The sequence below is a fragment of the Peromyscus leucopus genome, chromosome 14 (assembly GCF_004664715.2).
Source record: "Peromyscus leucopus breed LL Stock chromosome 14, UCI_PerLeu_2.1, whole genome shotgun sequence".
NCBI lineage: Eukaryota > Metazoa > Chordata > Mammalia > Rodentia > Cricetidae > Peromyscus > Peromyscus leucopus.
In genome coordinates, this window is record NC_051075.1 from 55,473,505 (window position 1) to 55,494,426 (window position 20,922).

The following is a 20,922-nucleotide window of genomic DNA, read 5'->3' on the forward strand; positions in this document are numbered from 1 at the left end:
CCCCCCCCCCCCCCGCCCTTCCCGGTCTAGATTCGTTCAGGTTTTTAACATGGCAGCCTCCGCCGTGAGTCGGGCCATGGCGCTGCAAACGCGTGCTGGTCGGCACATTGCTTTTATCAGAAAAATTCCTTGGACCGCGGCGGCGAGTGAGTGATGGAGAAGGGCGCAGTTTTTATGTTTAAGTAACTCGTAAGACCTTGTGGAGAACTTAAGTCAGCATGGTAGATGGGTTAGGTCAGGTAGTTTGCCTTTTTAATTTTTTTAATTTTTAAAATTTTTGTAATAAATGGAACGCTTCGCAGATTTGCGTGTCATCCTTGAGCAGGGGGCCATGCTGATCTTTTTTTGAAGCGAGCACAAGTGGTTTGCTCTTGAGCAAGTCACTGCGCGGAAAATTTTGTTTCCTTTTAACTGTTTAGGGATACCTCCCCACACCCCCTCCCCCCAAAAAACCCCCACAACTTTTAGGGTGCCAGTCGACCTTACCCAGTGATTTGGTGGAAAAATTTATTATTTGCTTCCTTGGACATTTACAATTCAGAGGGAGCTAGTTTGACCTCAGGGGAGCTTCGCTTTAAAGCGGCAAGAATGTAGGGGTGAAGATGAGAGAAAAGGAGATTTCATTCCGTTCAAAGATGAAAACTTGGACTCGGGAACTGGTCAAGGGGGAGGGGTCAGAAGCACATAGTTTTTAAAGATAAAATTGACAGCATCCGTGCTGGTTTTAGGAGAAAGGTGTACATTCCAGATTCCTGCCATAGACAACTTGTGCTTTTAGAATTTAAGAGGCGCAAACTAAGAGAAGAGTAAAGTTGCAGTGTGTGAATTTGAACTGCTAGTGAGGTCTCTGACCAGCTTATAGGTGGAGGTTGTATTTTGTGGTTGAGAAGTGGACTTTGAAGTCAGACTGCTTGGGTTAGAATTCCAAACTACTCATTTTAATAGTTGCATAATCCGAATTACTTGGGGAATAATATGGGAATAAGGAACTGAATGTAAGACCTTACTAGAGAGCCTGTTTAATTTTCCAAAAAGTGGAATCAGTAATACCTTGACATCGAAATGGAGAAAGGATTAAAAGAGTTTATGTGTAAACTCAGTAGATTTATGCTAGGGTGTACGTACTTAACTAGTGGTAGTTATCTGCATGGTTAAAATTGAAGTGCAGGGAAGAAGACTAGTCTGGCAATAGAGGGTTAGTTGGTTCTAAAATCACCCCCTTTGATTTCTGTCAGCTGCAGTTTAGATTTAGTTTTTATTTATGTGTATATATGTCTATGTGGATATGTGCAGGTGAATAAAGGTTCTTCTCTGTGTAGTACAGAAGAGGACATTGGATCCACAAGAGCTGGAACTGCAGGCATTTGTGAACCCTACTGACACGTGGGTATTTAGAACTGAACTTGGGTCCTCTGTAAGAGCAGTATGTACACTTAAATGCTGAACCATCTCTCCAGCCTTTATTTTACTTTGAGAGAGGATCTCAAAATAGTTGATAGCTTACCTTATAGACTGAGTGCTGGGGTTATAGGTGAGTTACCATGCCTGGTTAAGTTTTTTTTTTTTTAATTTGCTCACCCAAAGTTAAAATCCAACATTATTTTTTGGTAGTTATTCATGTAAAGATCAGCCCCCTTAAAGGTATAGACTATAGTGATATCTTAGTAATATTCTTAGTTTTGTTTTTTGTCTTAAAGCTCAGATGTAGCAGTATGATTAGAAATAGGTTCTGTGCTTCATCTTGGTGAATGCCAAGCCCACTATAGTGTTATTTGTTATAGTACTTCCCTTTCCTTTTTTTTTTTTTTTTTTCTTTCTTTTTTGAGACAGGGTTTCTCTGCATAGCCCTGACTATTCCTTGAACTTGCTCTGTAGACCAGGCTGGTCTCAAACTCATAGAGATCCTCCTGCTTCCGACTCCTGAGTGCTGGGGTTAAAGGCGTGCATCACCACTGTCAGGCATATTCTTTTAAACTTTGTAGAAAGGCTGAGGATTTTCACCAGCATCTAGTAGATTCAAGTTTGCATGCCGTAAGGGCTGCCTTGTAATCTTTAAAACTCAGTAGTAACATTGCAACTTTGAAACATTTTTTCCCCCCAGTTCATCCTTTCATTAAGCAAACAATTTGTGAGAGGCCATAATGGTCAGAAAGATCAGGGCCTCACAGAACAAAAACTGGAGGTTAGGCAAAATAGCACCAAACACACATATTTAAAACCAAATAGTAGGGGCTAGAGAGATGGCTCAGAGGTTAAGAGCTTGGGCTGCTCTTCCAGAGGTTCTGAGTTCTATTCTCAGCAACCACATGGTGGCTCACGACCATCTGTAGTGGGATATGATCCCCTCTTCTGGTATGCAGGCATACATACAGATGGAGTACTCATATACATAAAATAAATAAGTCTTAAAAAAACGGTAAAAATTCTAGAAAACACTTGCAGTGTTGTGGTTTGGACCTTGAATGTCTCTCGTTGGCCCCTATGCCAAGGATTTGGGTTACTTAGCCTGTGGTGCTATTGGAAGTGGGAACCTTTTATGATATCAGGCTGTTCTCGTTTAGATCATCACAGGGACATCAGCAAGTAATATTAAAATATAAACCTGGGCTGGAGATTTAGCTCAGTGAGTGGTAGAGCGCTTGCTAAGGCCCTGGGTTCGATCCTCAACTCCAAAAAAAAAAAAAAAATGTAAACCTACAACCACTGTAGGAGAGAAAGAGACTGTGCAGCTTTATCTTTAAGATCATGTACTGTGAACCTTGTGAGATCTCACAGGAAGAGTATTGTATTCTAGTATGAGCTCGATAATTTAGCTCGGCCTGAAAAACAAAAGAAACCTTATAATTTAGATTGGAGGAGATAAGGATAGTGACATATGGATGAGAACCATAGACACAAGGATGGAAATCCACAGGATAGGACAGAATTAACTTTGCTGTACTTGATAGTAACTAGGCCAGCAGAAGCAAGTAAGGCAGGAAGCATAGGTAGGACTGATCGAAGACCAGGAAGTTGAGGTTTAGTTTGGAAATCTCCAGTGCATCTGGCAGGACACTGGGCTGTGAAGATTTATACCTTCCGCTTACAGGGATTGTCTTCACACACCCAGCGCCGTACCCGCTGTGAGAAGAGTATCTCCTGAGGATGGAGACTGCAGCCTGGCCAGCTGTTTATCTGTCCATGCCCCCATCACACCTCCAGATCTGGTGTTTTACAGCAATAGTCAGTCCTGTAGCTTTTGGAATCTTAAGACTCAGGGAATGCAAAGAAGTTCAGGAACTCTGGGCTCTTTCTGATTTTTATCTACAATCTACAATAGCGAATGCAAGATACACAAACTTATTTTAATATGCTTTCTCTTTCCTACAGGTGAGCTGAGAGAACACTTTGCTCAGTTTGGCCATATAAGAAGATGTAACATACCTTTTGTGAGTATTAAAACATTAACAAAAAACTGTTGGGGGTGTGGAGGGGGATATATCTCAGTGGTAGAGCACTTGCTTCGTATGTATGAGGCTCTGGGTTTGATCCTCAGACTCAGACTGCCAGAAGAGAAAAAAAGTTATTTAATTTTTGATTTATTTTATCAGCATTTAAAATACATTATCTAATGAAGTGAAACTCTCAGAAAATCTGTTGATAAACTTGTGGGTGATACTGATTAAAGCATACAATACTTTATCACAGATATTTAATTAAACATTTTTTTAGCTGCTGCTGGTGGTGGTGGTGCATGACTTTAATCCCATCACTCAAGGAGCATAGGCAGGTGGATCTCTGAGCTGGAGGCCAGCCTGGTGTATAGAGTGAGTTTTATGACAAGCTAGGACTACACAGGCAAACCCTGTCTCCAAAAACAAAACAAAGAAATTATGCTAAAATTGCATAATTTCCTTTTTAACAATTTTAAAAAGATTTATTTATCATGTATATAGTGGTCTGTTTGCATGTATGACTGCACGTCAGAAGAGGGCACCTGTAGATGTAACCAACCGTCTTATTAAATAAGAAACACAGAAACAATGTAAAAGAGAAAGTCGAGAGGTCAGAGCTCAGAGCTAAATCTCACCCTTCCTTCTGCTGTCCCAGCTTCGCGAAAAGAGCACCATCTCTCCAGCCTCTGGCAAAATTCTTTTAAAATTTGTGTTTTTGAGACAAGACCTCACTATGTAGCTCAAGCTGTCCTCAAAATTACTATTCCCGAACTCACAATTCTCCTGTCTCAGTTTTGAGTGATGGGCTTACAGGCATGTGCTACCATGTTCCCGTTTGGCAGCAAAGGTGTTTCTCTTAGTGTGTTAGGACGGTCACATTTAATATCGTACTGGTGACAGCCCATTCCCCTTTGCCATAGATCCTGATTGGGGAAGCTGTTTCTTATCATGTTTGCTATAATTTGTCTTTTTTTTTCCCTTCAAGACAGGGTTTCTCTGTGTAGTTTTGGTGCCTGTCCTGGAACTCACTCTGTAGCCCAGGCTGGCCTCAAACTCAGAGATCCACCTGGCTCTGCCTCCTGAGTGCTGGGATTAAGGGCGTGCACCACCGCCGGCAGCGGCCCATATTTTGTCTTACTAAGTTACATATTCTGACTCCAGTTCTATGGCATCTAATGCCCTCTTCTGGACTCCATGGTTACCCATGTACATATGGCATACATTTACACAGGCACATAAACATCAAAACTGAGCATACGATGACAGAGGTAGTGGTGACAAAGTTCACTGGTCTCAGAAATGACCAGATGCAACTAAGTTTGGGGTTTTTTCCAGCTCGTAGTAAGTAGTTCATTAGAAACAAGGAAACAGTGAAATGAGTACTTCAGTGGTCCGTTTCCTTTGACCGTTAGAGGTTTGCTTCTAGACCTTTTGACCATGTTAAGTGCACTGTTCTTCTGATCTGCATCTAGAAAGATAGGGAAAGCTTTGTTCCTATTTCCTCTATTGCCAGTAGGCAAGCAGGATAATGCTAGAATTTAGCCTTGGGCAACCAGGAGGGTATGTAGTAAGGGTTACCGATATGCATTGTCTGTGATCCAATTCTGGTGAATGAAAAAGTTGGTAGCTTTATATGGGTGGAGCTAATGGAAACTTTATCAAGTTCTTAGTTAATTCTTTTCTATTATATTTTCACTTTTAGGACAAAGAGACTGGCTTTCACAGAGGCATGGGTTGGGTTCAGTTTTCCTCAAGGGAAGAACTTCAGAGTGCACTGCAGCAGGAAAATCACATTATTGATGGAGTAAAGGTAAGTATTTCTGTTGACATTTGTTCCATGTCGCTTTTTAAAAAGCAGTTGGTGTCCTATAAGGTCGCTGAGGAAAGTACATGAAGACCCTGTTATTTTTGGTGCGAGGGCTTGACTCCAGAGCGCTGCACATAAGAGAAGCACATGTTCCACTGAGTGTTCTTCCCCATGGAAGACCCTCTGACAGTTTGTCCAGGCGGACGAACGCAGAAGGGTGGAAACAGGAGTGTAGGCAGATGGGCTGACATCTTGCCTTTCCCCCAGACGAAGAAGTTTTAGTTGATTACCAGAGGGAAGACACCAACCACCTGAGTCTCTCATAAAATGGTATCCTTACAAATAGGTAAATTCTGCTTTTAATGTTTCTGATAAGCATTACCTTTTCACACAGTGCTTTCCCCCCCTACAGGTCCATGTTCAAGCTCAGAAATCAAGGGTTTTGCAAGAAGAGGCTCAAACATCTGATGAAGAGAAAGACTTCTGAGATTATTGTCTTAGCCAGTAAATAAAAGTAACTGAGACTTTTTCTCAATGTTTTTATTTGAAACAAGAGCTGCACTAAGCAAGACCTTAGTTTCCCCACTGCGAGGCCAAACAGAACGACAGGGCAAATACGTTTGGTGGCATAGTTCCAGTGTGTGGACGTTATCCTACTCACCGTCTGGGGTAATTTTACTCATAAAGTTCTTACACAAAGTGTTACCCCTGGATTAGCAGGTGTCACACACAAGGAAGTGGTCTTCATTCTGTGCAGGGCAGTATTTCCTATAAGTGCTGCACGGTGGGAGAAGCACAAACATAACCCATTCTTTAAAAAAACTAATCCAAAGTAGAATATTCAACCCCCCATCTCCTGGAATAAAAAGTAGTGCTGGGATCTATCGCCCAGATTTGGTTTTTATCCTGATCATTTACAAAGGGTTTCCCAATGACTTGCATCATTAGGTTGTTGAATAAGAGTTCATTTGCTCTGAAGAGAGGCCTATCTACTCCTTCCTCCGCTTCTTGCCTTCATGCTCATGTTCCTTCGGGCGACTGCTATCAGAGGGTCTTTTAGAACCACCGTGCTGTTTGGCTTCTTCCAAAAATTTGTCCAAACCAAAAGGATCTTCCTCAAACTGAACTGGTCCCTCTCGGCCTCTCAGTCTACGGTCTGAACCAGAAAACTCCTTATCAGGAACGAATCTAGGGGAGAAAGAGAAGAGGTCATGAACTACCTTTGTTTTACTGGTGTAACGGGACAGTCAACTGTCTGTTTTGGTACCTGTTGGTCTTTATCCTGGTCTCTAGGTCATCACCATACATATCCTTGTCCAGATTTTTACTCGGCCTGTAGATACTTTGAGCCATATCTTTACCGCCTCTCCAGGCCTGATCATACACATTATAAATTTCATCTTCTCCATCTGCAAATCCACTGTCCATACCCTGTGGAAAAATAAATGACACTAAATAAAAATGTGTATTTATCCAAAGCTGAATCTGAATACTTGTGAGGAATTAACACTTCCAAGTTTACAGATAATTTTCAAAAAATCCCAATTGCAACATTTAAAAGATATATAAACTTGTTCAAATACATTTGAGTCCTTACCTAGAAACTTAATATTAAATTAAGGTATTCACTAAAAAGTTTGATTAAGCTGGCTATGGTCTACATATCAAGTTCCAGGATAGCCAGAACTAAGTAAAAGACCCTGTCTCAAAACAACAAAAGCTTTGACTAGCCATAAGATAAAGGACATAAAATTGGGTGTGTAGAGGAAGGTGGGGTAGATTTGTGAGGAGTTGAAGAGAGGGAGTGAATATGGTCAAAACTAATTTTTAAAAATTGACTAGCAATGCCATTAAAGTTGAAGGATTCTACTATAAGTATTTGACAGTAATGCTGAGAAATGTCACCTTAGCTGCCCGAGAACATCATTATCAAAGCACAAGACAATTAGGCTCTCAATGAAAATCTTAAAAATTTTCACCCAATTTCGAAAAGCTTTAAGCTTAATGTTATAAGAGATACAACCTTTCACCACTTAAAGCATAACGGTTAAGAAAAAAAGCTTTGGCTCAGAGGTTAAGAGCACCGACTGCTCTTCCAAAGGTCCTGAGTTCAATTCCCAGCAACCACATGGTGGCTCACAACCATCTGTAATGAGATCTGGCGCCCTCTTCTGTATACATAATAAATAAATAAATCTTAAAGAAGAAAAGAAAAGAAAAAAGCTTTGGCATCATCAAAGCAGTCAGGGTTGACTCTTGAGTTCCGTCAATGACCTAACCTCGTCCCAATTATCTATGAAACATAACAGGGGACTGGGAGATGGCTCAGTGTTGAAGCGCTTTCTCCATGAGCATGAGGTCTGGATCCTTAGGACCCACGTAAATGACAGGCGGGCATGGAAGCTGGCCTGCAACTTCATCCTCTGAAGATGCAGACAGGAGATCGCAGCCTCAGAGAATAAGGTGGGAGGAAAAGTGATAAAGGCCAATTCCCATGATCAATGCCTGGCCTTACACACATGTACACATGTGTGCCTACACATGCAAACATGTAAATAAATGAAAATGGAAAAATAAAAATGAAAACAATATAGCTTCATACCCACCCCCCACAAAGTGTTTTAAAGGACCGAGATAGAGTTAGAACAATGCCAGAATATAAAAAGTATCAAAAAAAGTGACTGTTACTCAGAAGAACTTACTCAAATGCTATCTCCCTATCTTCTAAAACCATCAAGTCAAAGCTTTATATCCAGGAAACACTAACATTACACTGTACATGTATGCACACTCAACAGAAGGTTCTTTGAGGGCAGGGGCACAGATATCTTTCATCTCACTGACTTATGGGAAGTTATTAGTCAACAATAGGTGATTAAACTGTTCTAGGCTGGTTAATTACAACCAATACTAGAAATGTGATTTCCTGACAGTCTACTACTTTAATAATACAGCTCCATAGTATATATATGTTTTTGAAACAGGATCCCATGCACCCCAGGCTGATCTTGAACTCCTGATCGTCCTGCTTCTACCTTCCAAATGCTAGCATTACAGACATACCCACCAGACCTGGTTTATGTCATACTGGGGATCCCATTCAGTGCTTCAAGCATGCTAACAAGCACTCTACCAAATGAGCTACATTTCCAGCTCTAAAGCGTCATTTAAAAATATTTCAAATCAATGGTGCTACAAAACTAAACAAACAAATACCCAAGAGGTGGTTTTATAGGAAACCAGTTGTTTTAGAAACAAAAGAAAAGCCAGGAGGTGGTGGCATATGCCTCTAGTCCCAGCACTTGGGAGGCTAGCCTACTCTACAGAGTGAGTTCCAGGACAGCCTGGTCTACACAGAGAAACCCTGTTTCAAAAAACAAAAAACCAAATCAAAAAAATTAAGAGAAAGTAACAGAGAAAGAAGAGACGTAGACGTAGCAGTATCTACTCTCATCCCCCAATTCCTCTCATTGTCTACCAGCGCTTCAGATCACAGCCAATTCTAAGAAGTCACAATCAGAAGTGCTCCAGGCCCAGGCTAGCCTTGAACTCTTATCTTCCTCTCCAGCCTCCGAAATGGAATAGAAACACGGGCCACCATGTCCAACTTGCACTTTTGTCTTTAAGTAAAAACATACAATTTCCAAATTTTTCCTGTCACCACTCTGGCATACCCTTGGCTAATCCAAATCTGAAGTATGTACTTTCCTGAGAGGAAAGACATCCTTACCAGTGTCCAAGACAAAGCTGTTTTTAAGTTCCTCATACCTTGGATTGGTTGAAGAGCCTTTGGTCATACTGAACTTCATTCGAAGTGCGAGGGTTGGGCACACCGAGAGCAATGACTTCACTGATATCTCGATTTTCATTTCTCTGCAGTTTTGACCTATGTCAAATACACAGTCACTAACTGAACATATTTTACAGACAAGATTGACATATGCAATATAAATACAACCACTTTCAGAAGCAAAGGAAATGAATGTGGTATGTTTCTGTCTCATGAGCATACATTCTCAGATAATGCACAAGCACATCAGCAGCTCTTACAGAACTTCAGAGAAGGTGGGCAGGAGTCCACACAAGAGACTGGTTCTTGGATGCAAATGAATGCACCACATACCATCAATCCTTTTCAGCAGGCCACACTCAGCCCTGACCTAACTATATGTAGTAATTTTTATCCTACCAGGGTGCTGAGGAAAACATGACAATGACTAGATTTCTCTGAAAGGCTTTTGACATTACACTAATTCCTCTGCTGTTTTAGTATAAATGCAATCAGCATCTCAATGAAACCATGGTAACTGTCACCACTTTACAATGCTCATGTCTTAAAATATTTCTGTGGACAATTTTATTTTCATCCAATTACAAGTTCACAGCTTTTCTGTGTCATCAATTCTCACAGCCACTTTACTGGTTTGAAAAGCCCTATTTCTGTACAGAGCCACTGTCCTTCACAATGTAGCAAGTCACCAACTCACTGACCATGTGCATACTTCTCTCAGTCCTCTCTCTTCTACATGGGTTCAATTTCTGCTTCCCCAACTAAACTTATCCAGAGAGAAGAAATATGCCAATTAAACAAGGCAGAGATGATTTAAGATATAAATTCCTAGGATAACCAGAGCAGGGAAAATTGCTCATACAGAAAGAAAGTATTTCATATTTGCATTTCACCTGAACCCCGAATTCCACCTCTGCAGCACAGCGTTTTCTGGACTTTGAAATAACAGAAGTCCTCAGCCATTAGTGAATCTCAAATTTCCCTGATTTCTACTTACGTCCCTATACATTGGTCCCACTTCATTTCTGTAAAAATTTCCCATTTGTAAAAAGCTCTGTTCTGAATTTTAAAACAAACTACTCATGAAAGTCCAGAATCTTCTTTTAAAACTTTCTACTGTACTAGGCACAGTAGTTGGCACAGAAAGGATGTCACTAAGGCTATGACAGCTGGCTTTCTGTCTACACACAGGCACATAACCAGCTTATCCCACCACCTGAACAGGAAGGCACACATTCTCCTTCTGATTCCCTTTTTCCTACCCCGACTATTCTCCATACTAAACACTAGTCCTACAAGGTGATGGCAGGGCAGGCTGCCTTCCAGGGAGAGTCAATTCTGTTAAGACAAAGTTAATTGCTAATTTATTACCAAGCTCAAGAACTCAAAATGCCCCCTTTCCTAACTTGCAACGATGCCAGCTAGCGACCCACCTCTTATCAGGCGCCGCCCTGGAGAGGTTCCGGTCATGCTGTCTCTCTTTCCGCCTGTCATGACGGATTTCATCCCTTTCTCGCGCTTCTCCATCCTCTGTGGACACAGTTGAAAATTACATCGTCACCGCATTAGCTATTCGGATTTTTGCACAAGATCTTTAACCTTAGAAAATGCCATATTTTTTTGGTTTTTCAGACAGGGCATCACTATATGACTGAGGCCAGCCTGACACTTTGGACCTTCCTGCCCCCACTTCCCCTGCTGCTGGGATTACAGGTGTGCACGACCACTTCTTTGTGGTCACACTCAGTCTTTTAAGGTTACTTGCAGGTTACTAACTTAAATCCAATTAGTTTGTGGACTGTGGACTCTTATGTCAGCTGCCTTCAATTTACTTGAAATGCACCTAAACAGAAAGCTGGACTGAGATGGTGGGGTGAGCATACAGGTGAAGAAGAAAATTCAGTAATGCTCATTGATTTTTTTTTTTTGGATGCAGGGTTTCTCTGTGTAGTTCTGGAACTCACTCTGTAGACCAGGCTGGCCTCGAACTCAGAGATCTGCCTGCCTCTACTTCCTTAGTTCTGGGATTGGCTTTTTTTTTTTTTTTTTTTTTGACATACATAGGCTCTTACTAAGTGGCTCTGGCTGTCCACAAACTTTCCATCCTCCTGTCTCAGCCTCCTCAGTGCTGTACTACCATGTGATTAGAAAAAAACCCAACTTTTTTTTTTTCCCCTTCAGATAAAACAACAACAAAAATAACTCTGTCTCCCTTTCTCTCCTGCTTTTCTGAGACAGGATCTATGTAACTCAGGCTGGCCTGGAACACCACGAAGACCAATCATGTCATGAACCTGCTGCAATCCTCCCGTCTCAAACCTCCAGGTGCCAGTATTACAGGCACGCCCCACCACACATGGTGAAGATGACCTTTCCTTGTCTTTCTGTTTACTGAAGTGGATTCTTGTATCTTACCCTGTCCTACCATCTGGCTGAAGATCTCTGTCTAAAAAAGAATGCCACACACTGGGTGCTTGGAATGAACTGAGCCACATCCTTACAGCTTTTCTGATTACAATTACGAATTCACCGTAATTCTGTAGGACTATTGTGGCAGATGCCTTTAATCTCAGCATTTGGGAGTCAGAGGCAGACAGACCTCTGAGTATGAGGCCAGCCTGGTCTACATACAGTGCCAGTTCCAGGACAACCAGGGCTACACAGAGAAACCCTGTGAATTAAAAATTCATCTTCCCCTCATAATAGACTCGATACACTAATGTCAATCACTAAACAAAGCCAGTCAGAAAACTGGCAATTTTAATGACTACAAGATACATTAGTCTACAAATCAGTAAAACTCCAGATTATTTTACAACGTTGGCAAATTGACTTAGTTGGGAATTTATATTTTCTTTCTAAATTTTAAGAAAACCACAATGGGACTAAAAATTGACAAAGCCTATCAATAGCAATAATGTAAACTGAAAGGTATAACTGTGAGGCTGGTTGTGATGGCGCACGCCTTTAACTTCAGCACTCAGTGGATAGAGGTAGGCAGATCTTTTGAGTTTGAGGCCTGCCTGGTCTATATATGAAGTTCCAGGATAGCCAGGCTATTCTATTTTTTTTTTTTTTTTAAGTATAATTGTCCCTCAATATCCTACAGAGACCTCATGTATACTTTGATGGGTGAATGTTCAAGTCCCTTACATAAAAATGTTATACACACATCTGACAGGCCATATTTTCTAGGAATAATGGCAGGAACAAGCCTGCACAGTTTGGATACAGATGCCAACTGGCCAACCTAGATATTTTCAATCCATAACTAGTCTAGTCTGTGGCTGAGGATCCTAGGGATACAGAGGACCAACTGAATATTAATGAAAAACTAAGAATTTCTAGTGTACTTCCATATGGAAGACTCGTTTCAAATATGTACTTCATTTTTTTCTACTTCAGCTTAGTAAGGAAGGAGGTCACCCCCCACTTCTACATTTTCTGAAATATCTAAATATTTCTTATACATACACACTACTTTTGTTTGCTGTAAAACATGCCCCACCCCCAACACACAATGCACAGAGGTATTCTAAAATGAGATATACATTGTTCACTATACAAATTCCAAAATGAGGCAGTCATACCTTTTTCCACATGGGTTTTGATCCCAGCTCTCCTCTCTCGGGCTTTCTGGGCCATCTCTCTGAGCTTCTCTTCGTGTTTCTCCTTTTCTTTTTGAGCCATCTTTCTCTCCACTTGGGCTCGCATTTCCACAGCTTCCCGAGCCTGTTCAGTGAGGTGAGATGTTAAGTGTGCCACACCGCAGGGTAAGTATTGACAGTTATATTCAAACTATCTTCCTGAGGTCTGCTGGGTCAAAGAATTAGAATTCTTATCTGTCGCTGTTGGAGAGACTCAGACTCGAGAAGGCTGGCCTTTTGTCTCTGGGGAATATGGTGATAGCTGCAACTACAGAGACCCCAACTGATTTATAAGTCAAGCACATCACTAATGCTTTCTCAGAAACAATCTAAAAATGAGATGCTGGCTGAGCATAACATCGAGCACCAGTAATCCCAGCACAAAGAAGATCATCTAAGTCCACGAGTTCAAAACCAGTCTGGCATCTGCTGGGCACGGTGGCACATGTCATCAACGCCAGCACTCAGGAGGCAAAGGCAGGTGGGTTTCGTGAGTTTGAAGTCAGCCTGGTCTATAGAGTGGGTTCTAAGACAGCCAGGGCTATGTAGAGAGACCCAGTCTCAAAAATAAAACAGACTAAACCACAGCAAGATCCAGTCTCAAAGTAAATAGGTAAATAAATGTAGCTGGACATGGTACTACATACCTGCAATCTAGAACTCAGAAGGCTGAGGCAGAAGGATTGCAATGAGTTCCACCTGGCCTGAGCTTGAAACTCAGATGCTGCCTCAAAAAACCAAAACCTACCAAAAATTAAGTATGACTTCATCTTAAGATGAAACCTTCGTCTACATTTGAAAGACTTTAGTCAGATCCTGCCTTAAAAAACTAAAACCCGCCAGGCGGTGGTGGCGCACACCTTTAATCCCAGCACTCGGGAGGCAAAGCCAGGCGGATCTCTGTGAGTTCGAGGCCAGCCTGGGCTACCAAGTGAGCTCCAGGAAAGGCGCAAAGCTACACAGAGAAACCCTGTTTCGAAAAACCAAAAAAAAAAAAAAAAAAAACAAAAAAACTAAAACCCTGGGCTGGAGAGATAGCTCAGAGGTTAAGAGCACTGGCTGCTCTTCCTAGAGGTTCTGAGTTCAATTACCAGCAACCACATGGTGGCTCGCAACCATCTGTAATAAGATCTGGCGCCCTCTTCTGGTGTCCAAGCATACATGCAGACAGAACATTGTATACATAATAAATATTAAAAACAAAAACCCACCAAAAATGTTAAGTATGATTTCAGCTTAAGACAAAAGCTTAGTCTACATCTGAAAGACTTAAGGAAAAAAACAAACAAAAAACAAGAACCTACTTATTTGTATGTGCATGTGCATATTAATACAGCACTTATTTGTAATATCAATAGCCAATACCATTAATGCCACTTTATGCAGCATTTAATTGGAATGTTTCCCTATCATTTCCTATAACCGTCCTTTTGGGGATCATCTACATCTAAAATAGAAGAAAAGTATTCGGTGTAGAACAGGATCTAGCACCTCCACTCTGTGTGCTGAGAGGGAGCAGGGTCACCACTGGTGGGTACAGCTCCGGACAGAGCTGTAACTAGTCCCTGCTGTCATCAGCACACACGAGTTAGTGTCTCTCTAGTACCCGAGGTGAACAGGTGTGGGTGCACAGAACATTAAGCAAACTGGAAATGACCAACCTTCCGATCAGCAATGTACAGAGCTTCAGCCAGTTTGGCAAAATTTTCGTTGATGTGTACGGTCTGAAGTCCTCTTCCATCAGCAGCCAGCCTTTTATCCAGAGGAATTGTGTAACCCTGAAGGCAGAGCAGAAGGCAAGTCAGCTCCGCTGAGCTACAGCCATCATGGAACATTAGCCTAGTGCATGCCCAATTTGAGAACACTCCAATTTCTGTTTCTCACTCTTCTTACACTTTTCTTAGTTGTTTATGGAAAACAACAAACACTAGGTGCTTTGGATGGAGGATCCACTGTCTAATCATCCTAGTAACTACGTAATGCTGGGACCACAGCATTTTCCACTTCACAGAGGAAGACGAGTCAAAGTGCTGAGGTGACAGCAACAAGTTCAGAGTCGGGAAGTGGGTGATCGAAGACGACAATACCAACAGTAAGATGCAAGAGCCCAAGCTTTGAAACAGTGATTGTGTTAATAACTGTGGATCTCAGAAAAAGGAAGTCATTGTCCAATAGTCAAACAGCTGCTCCAGGAGTAAAACCACCAGTCATAAGAGCGCAGATCAACTGCTACAACCCAGGGAATATGCTCAACGTGTATGGGACTTTCATGCCTGGTTGTTTTTCCAGATTTCTAACTCTTCTCCCAAACACTATTGTTGTGTCCACTGTCTCTAACATAAAACAGTGCTGGCTGGGTATGGGGGTACAGGTCTGTAACCACACTTGAGAGGCTGAAGCAAGAGGATTATAAGTTCAGGATCAGCCTGGCTCACAAAGCAAGTTCTAGGCTATATAGAGTGAGACTGTGGCCCCAAAACCAAAAATAAAAAGAAGCTCCCATCTAAAAGAATCCATAAACGTAAACAAAGTCCGCAGGGTTTCAGAATCATCTCAACACATCATGGAGTTACACAGAATCATCTCAACACATCATGGAGTTACACAGAATCATCTCAACACATCAGGGAGTTACACAGAATCATCTCAACACATCATGGAGTTACACAGAATCATCTCAACACATCAGGGAGTTACACAGAATCATCTCAACACATCATGGAGTTACACAGAATCATCTCAACACATCAGGGAGTTACACAGAATGAATGAATCAACCCAAGGAAGACAGTTGGACAGCCACTCCAGTGGAGGATGACTATTTAACTTTAAGTGACTGCCTTCACCTATCAAAGTGACTCTAAGCCTATAAGGAATACGAATTAGGAAATGGATCCCATATTTAAAGATTTTTACTAACTCCCAGAAGCTCTGGCAGTTAGCTGAGATACCCAGTTTGTTTGCCCTGGCTGTCCTGGAACTCACTGTTATACCAGGCTGGCCTCGAACCTATAGACTTGCTGCCTCTGTCTGTCTCAGGGGTGCCACCATGCTCTGCTACACATAGGTTTTATTGTTGGGGCTTTTTAGACAGGATCTTGTGATGTCCCCAGAGGAGTCTTCAACTTGTTATCCTCCTGCTTCAGCTTCATGTGTGCAGGGATCACAAGCACACAACACTACCATGCCTGGCGACACAGCAGAGTAACTGGGGATTCAAACACTGTTCTCCTTTCTCACGTGGACCCTGAGACTGGTTTAATTTTTTCTGGAAATAATTCTAACCTAGAAATTTGACCTTCACGAGGAATTACATCTTCAATCAATAGGGTATTTTGCTCTTATTCTTCCTTTTCTATGAGCTTCTGATATGCCAGAGATTTACATGGCATTCACGCGCCCAGTATAGCAACATGCCGCGTGTAACTGAAAGCATCCCGCAAAGCTGTCTCGACCACTCTGGTGGTGCCCCCGTGTTTCACACGCTGGAATGTGTGTATGTGCTCTCCCACTGAGCCCCGCTCTCAGCAGTAGTAACTTCTTCTTCTTTTTTCAAGACAGGGTTTCTCTGTGTAGCTTTGCGTCTTTCCTGGAACTCACTCAAACTCACAGAGATCCGCCTGGCTCTGCCCCCCCCCCCCCCACCCCCCGTGCTGGGATTAAAGGTGTGCGACCACCGCCCGGCCCAGTAGTAACTTCTCATTGTGAACATTTAGCTAAGTGAGGCAGTGAGGCATGTCGCCAGGCTGCAGCCCCTTCCTGAGCAACCCCCAGGAGACGGTACTAACAGACCGTGTGACCGACAAATCACCTTTGCGTTCTTCCAGTTGGAAATACACGGGGGGATCTTCCACTCCTGTTGTTCCTTGACAGTCATCTGAAACACAGGTGAGGGAGAGACACTGTTACTACAGTCTGACTCCAACCCAGACAGACCCCATGCACCGACACACGAACAGCAAAGTCTCTGTAGCAGTGCACACTGCTCCTGTCTAGTGGGCTCTCGCCAGAGGAGAGCTCCTGTGAAAGAGAGGAGAAGACTGCAGATATTACAAATGCCCAACAGTAGTTTTCCATACTTAAACGTGCCTGAAAACCCACCCTTGTGGGCGTCAACCAGATCCTGTGCACTCCACTGAAAGCAGAGGTCGAGTTATTGGTGGTAGCAGCGAACACTCACAAACATTCGCATAAAATGTTTGCACTACACTGTGCTCTGTAGTCCTAACTGGGTCTCCGTATTTGCTCTTGTAAAAGAAAAAGGTTTAACTATCATGGTGACTTGGACCTATAGGCAGAGGGACTCTTTATGAATTAAAAATCACAGGGGATGTGACTACAGCAAGGATTACCTTCCGACTAGGAGAATGCATTACAGGTGCAGGAGGAGATGGTGGTCCCCGGGGAATTTTCTTATTAATCCTGAAGAATATATCAAAGGAAAACAAATCATCAGAGCACGAAGTTCTCAGTTACTTTTTGGTTACCAGGTCCCAAGTCTTCCCTTCTCATTTTAATTTTGTTGTGATGAATGCTCATGGACACCTCGTGCTTGGTTTTGTTAGCTACTAACACTCACACTGTTACCACTGCACAGTGCAATGTCCTCATGGCTTGACGTAACTAACCCATAATTAATTAAACATGAAGTGTGCAATCCGATCCCCTGGATAACAGAAGCTAGACAGCAAGCATCCTCGTCATCTCAACCTCTGCACGTGTTGTGCCTACTTTTTCTTCTCCATGGGCAACCACTACTCACCTGTCTATAACTAAGAAGAAAATTGCATTTTCCAGAATTTTTAAAATCATGTATTGTGTGTGTGTGTGTGTGTGTGTGTGTGTGTGTGTGTGTGTCCGGGGTATGAACCCTGGGAAATCTGGAGGTCAGAGAACAACTTTGCAGGAGTGGGTTCTCTCCTAATGCCATGTGAGTCCCAGGAACTGAACTCTGGTCACTGCACTTGGCAGTAAGTGTCTTTAACCTCTGAGCCTGACTGCTGACCCCATTTTCTAGAGTTACACACAGAACCATAACATTGTATTACTTGTTTTTGTCCGGCTTCGTTCATGTAGCACAATTGTTTTCAAACTCATCTATGTTATAGTAGTTTATTCCTTTACTTGGCCCAGTAATACTGCAGGGGCTGATGCACTAATGTTTGCTTATCTAGTCACTTGTTCACGAACACATGAGACACTTGTTTGATCCTCATTATTCTGGGTGGTTTTGTGTGTCAACTTGACACAAGCTATAGAGTCATCAGAGGAAGGAGCCTCAGTTGAAGAAATGTCTCCATGAGATCCAGCTATAAGGCATTTTCTCATTTAGTGATCAAAGGGGGAGGGCCCAACCCATGGTGGGTGGTGCCATCCCTGGGCTGTTGGTCCTGGGTTCTATAAGGTGGGCTGAGGAAGCCATGGGAAGCAAGCCAGTAAGCACCCCGCGCCCCCCCCCCCCCCATGGCCTCTGCATCAGCTCCTGCTTCCAGGATCCTGTCCTGTTGTGAGTTCCTGTCCTGACTTTCTTCAGTGATGGACAGCAATGCTGAAGTGTAAGCCAAATAAACTCTTTCCTCCCCAACTTGCTTTTTGGTCATGGTGTTTCGTCACAGCAACAGAAACTCTATTTAAGACACTCATAAAGCCAGATACTTACTTGAATCTTGGAGGCTCCATTGGATCTTTCTGCATTTCTACCATCCGAATAACTCTCTGTTTAGCTCCAGAGTTGAATGCTACTCCTTGCTGAGATGGTGTATAGCTAAATAAAGTAGATGAAAATTAAAGGTGCAATTAGTTCAAGCTTTTGGTAGGCATTTATCTCCTATTAGAGTTCCATGTGCCTATACTTCAATTCTTTTCAGAAAGTACTGATATAAAATAACTATACATTTAGGCAGGGCAGCCAGAAGCAGACAGAAAAGGAACAGAAACCGAATCCAACAAAATGTGCACTCAAGTGGTTAGTGACTTCCAGTGCTCATACTTTCCCTCCTCATCCTTTCCACATTCCACCTGGGAAGTCTGCCTGCTCAGCTTTGCAGGTCTAAAACTAGCACCTACTTTTAAGTCTACATGATGGACAAAAATTGCCAGTGCTGGAGAGATGGCTCAGTAGTTAAGAACACAGACTGCTCTTCCGGAGTTCAATTCCCAGCACCCACATGGCATCTGACCACTGCCTGCAGCTTCAGTTCCTGTAACTCCTTCTTCTGGCCTCGCTGGGCAATGGGCACGCAGGCAAAACACCCATACATATAAAATAGCAATAAATAAATATAAACAATTGTGGTCTGGGCCTTTACCATAGGTAATGGTTATTTTCTTAAAAACTGAAAAATCAAAACCCCACAAGCCCAAAACAACCATTTGAAGATCACAACAGCTAACATCTTGCTTTGAGGCAGGGTCTCAGTATGTAGCCCTGGCTGGCCTAGCACTCAAGAGATTCACAGGTCTTTGCCTAGGCATATGCCACCCTACCCAGCTTACAGCAGTTAACATCATAACGTAGGCATTCAAAAAACAAACAAACAAAAAACAAAAAAACAAAACAAAAACAACAACAACAAACTCTTGGGGCTGGCTCAGTGGTTAAGAGACTAGCTGCTCTTCCAGAAGTCCTGAGTTCAATTCCCAGCACCCACATGAGGGCTCACAACTATCAATAATGGGATTGATTCAATGTCATCTTCTCTCTGATTCCCTCTTCTGTCTTGGAGGCATACATACAAACAGAGCACTCATACACTAAATAAATAAATAAAGCTTAAAAACAAAACACCCTTCTGCAAACAAGAGTCAACAGGCTTCAAAAGTCACTAATTAAGACACTGCATTTATAACTGGCTTGGTAAGCTGGTGAGAGGGTCCAGCACGGTGCGTACCGGATATACTGAGCCGGAGCCAGCTTGTCAGCTGCACGAACTGGCATGGCTGCAGCAACCTTCTGCGATACGGACTTCTCCAAGGCTACTCTTGTCTTCTCCGTTATCTGAAATGAGAAGAAGCATCATGTTGAGCAGCTGGAAATTAATAAGGACACAAAGTCATCTAAAATAATGGCATATATCGACTCCGAGTTACCTCTTTAATAGCCTCTTCATCAGGCCTTTGCAGGTCTGGGTCATCTGCATTCATAACCTCCTTTGGAACCAGGTCAGTGTATTTGCTGTAAATGACCTAAAGTGTTTAAACACAAGCAGGCTTAGAACACATAGAATGGAGAGAAGCAACCTCATTAAGTCACTCTAGATGTCAATATGTCCTTTCAGCATATTTATTTACACACTTAGGATACCCAGTTTTGTCATTCAGATTTTAAAACTAAAGGAGCTTAAAATATGTACACAAATTGCTGCCCTGGCTCCAAGCTGATCACTTTCCCTTGACCCCATGCATTTAAATTATTTGAGATCTTCTAATCAAGTCAGAATCCAAACATTCTGCCAACAAAATCTTATGCATCAGTGATCTCTATTTTTGAGGCTCACTAGGACTTGAAATTAATGATGATATAAATTGCCTATAGCACCATTATCTTGGATTAAAAACTCATCAGAATTTAAGTCGGGTTACTAAATAATTTCCAAATTCACTGGGCCTAGAAAATTCCATTGACCTCATCCTATTTATATTGTTTCTGTTTTCTGGAATCAATTCTATTCACAAACTAGGAAAGTGAACATGAAGGAAAAAGAAAAAGCCCAGAATATTTTCTTCTACAAGAGTAAGAGAAAAACAAAAACATATTTATACCTGTGTCCTAGTTTCATCTCTGTCTCTGTGACAGCCTGACCAAAAGAGACTCGGGGAGAAAAGGAATTATTTGGCTTACAATTCCAAGTTAGAGTCTACTATTGAGAGAAGTCAAGGCAGGAACTCAAGCAGCCGGTCAGGTTATATCCAGTCAGGAGCAGGGAGAAATGAATGAGTTTCTGCTGCCTGTTCCCATTTAGCTTTCGCTTGACTCACATAGTGCAAGAAACCCTCTGCCGAGGGGATGGTGGCGCCCACAACTGGCTGTCTGCTGTTATCAATGATCAAGACAATCCCCTACAGACATGCCCACAGGCCAACCTGATTTAGACAATATTCCTGGGCTCCTTTCCCATATGATTCCAGGTTATAGGAAATTGACAATAGAAACAAATCATCCCAATACATAACTTGCTCTATACTCAACATCAGGATGACTTTATGAACTGCATCAGGACCAACACCATCTTTTAGGCTGATCCT

General features: G+C 42.3%; 2 protein-coding genes across 2 annotated transcripts; one reads left to right on the plus strand and one right to left on the minus strand.

The window, feature by feature from the left end:
* The first annotated feature begins 1 nt into the window (after position 1).
* On the plus strand, positions 2–5,770 carry LOC114697706 (SRA stem-loop interacting RNA binding protein). The gene is made up of 4 exons (XM_028875997.2): positions 2–146; positions 3,370–3,428; positions 5,137–5,244; positions 5,654–5,770. Exons 1-4 carry the CDS (start codon positions 50–52, stop codon positions 5,726–5,728), a joined length of 339 nt encoding a protein of 112 aa, XP_028731830.1. The 5' UTR covers positions 2–49; the 3' UTR covers positions 5,729–5,770.
* Positions 5,767–19,895, minus strand: LOC114697695 (SNW domain-containing protein 1). The gene is made up of 11 exons (XM_037210753.1): positions 19,768–19,895; positions 19,569–19,675; positions 18,338–18,442; positions 17,031–17,100; positions 16,490–16,555; positions 14,340–14,456; positions 12,622–12,763; positions 10,465–10,561; positions 9,010–9,127; positions 6,509–6,672; positions 5,767–6,429 (listed from the first exon to the last, which is right to left on the minus strand). Exons 1-11 carry the CDS (start codon positions 19,819–19,821, stop codon positions 6,231–6,233), a joined length of 1,239 nt encoding a protein of 412 aa, XP_037066648.1. The 5' UTR covers positions 19,822–19,895; the 3' UTR covers positions 5,767–6,230.
* Positions 19,896–20,922: the final 1,027 nt, after the last annotated feature.

What these genes read in the sequence shown, in the direction of transcription:
- LOC114697706 (XM_028875997.2), top strand. Translation starts at nt 50, where the DNA reads ATGGCAGCCTCCGCCGTGAGTCGGGCCATGGCGCTGCAAACGCGTGCT. An exon ending in TCCTTGGACCGCGGCGGCGA is followed by an intron (nt 147 to 3,369) that starts GTGAGTGATGGA and finishes TCTTTCCTACAG; the next exon opens with GTGAGCTGAGAGAACACTTT. An exon ending in GAAGATGTAACATACCTTTT is followed by an intron (nt 3,429 to 5,136) that starts GTGAGTATTAAA and finishes TTTCACTTTTAG; the next exon opens with GACAAAGAGACTGGCTTTCA.
- LOC114697695 (XM_037210753.1), bottom strand. Translation starts at nt 19,821, where the DNA reads ATGAATGCAGATGACCCAGACCTGCAAAGGCCTGATGAAGAGGCTATT. An exon ending in ATGAAGAGGCTATTAAAGAG is followed by an intron (nt 19,676 to 19,767) that starts GTAACTCGGAGT and finishes TTCTCATTTCAG; the next exon opens with ATAACGGAGAAGACAAGAGT. An exon ending in TGCATTCTCCTAGTCGGAAG is followed by an intron (nt 16,556 to 17,030) that starts GTAATCCTTGCT and finishes CCTGTGTTTCAG; the next exon opens with ATGACTGTCAAGGAACAACA.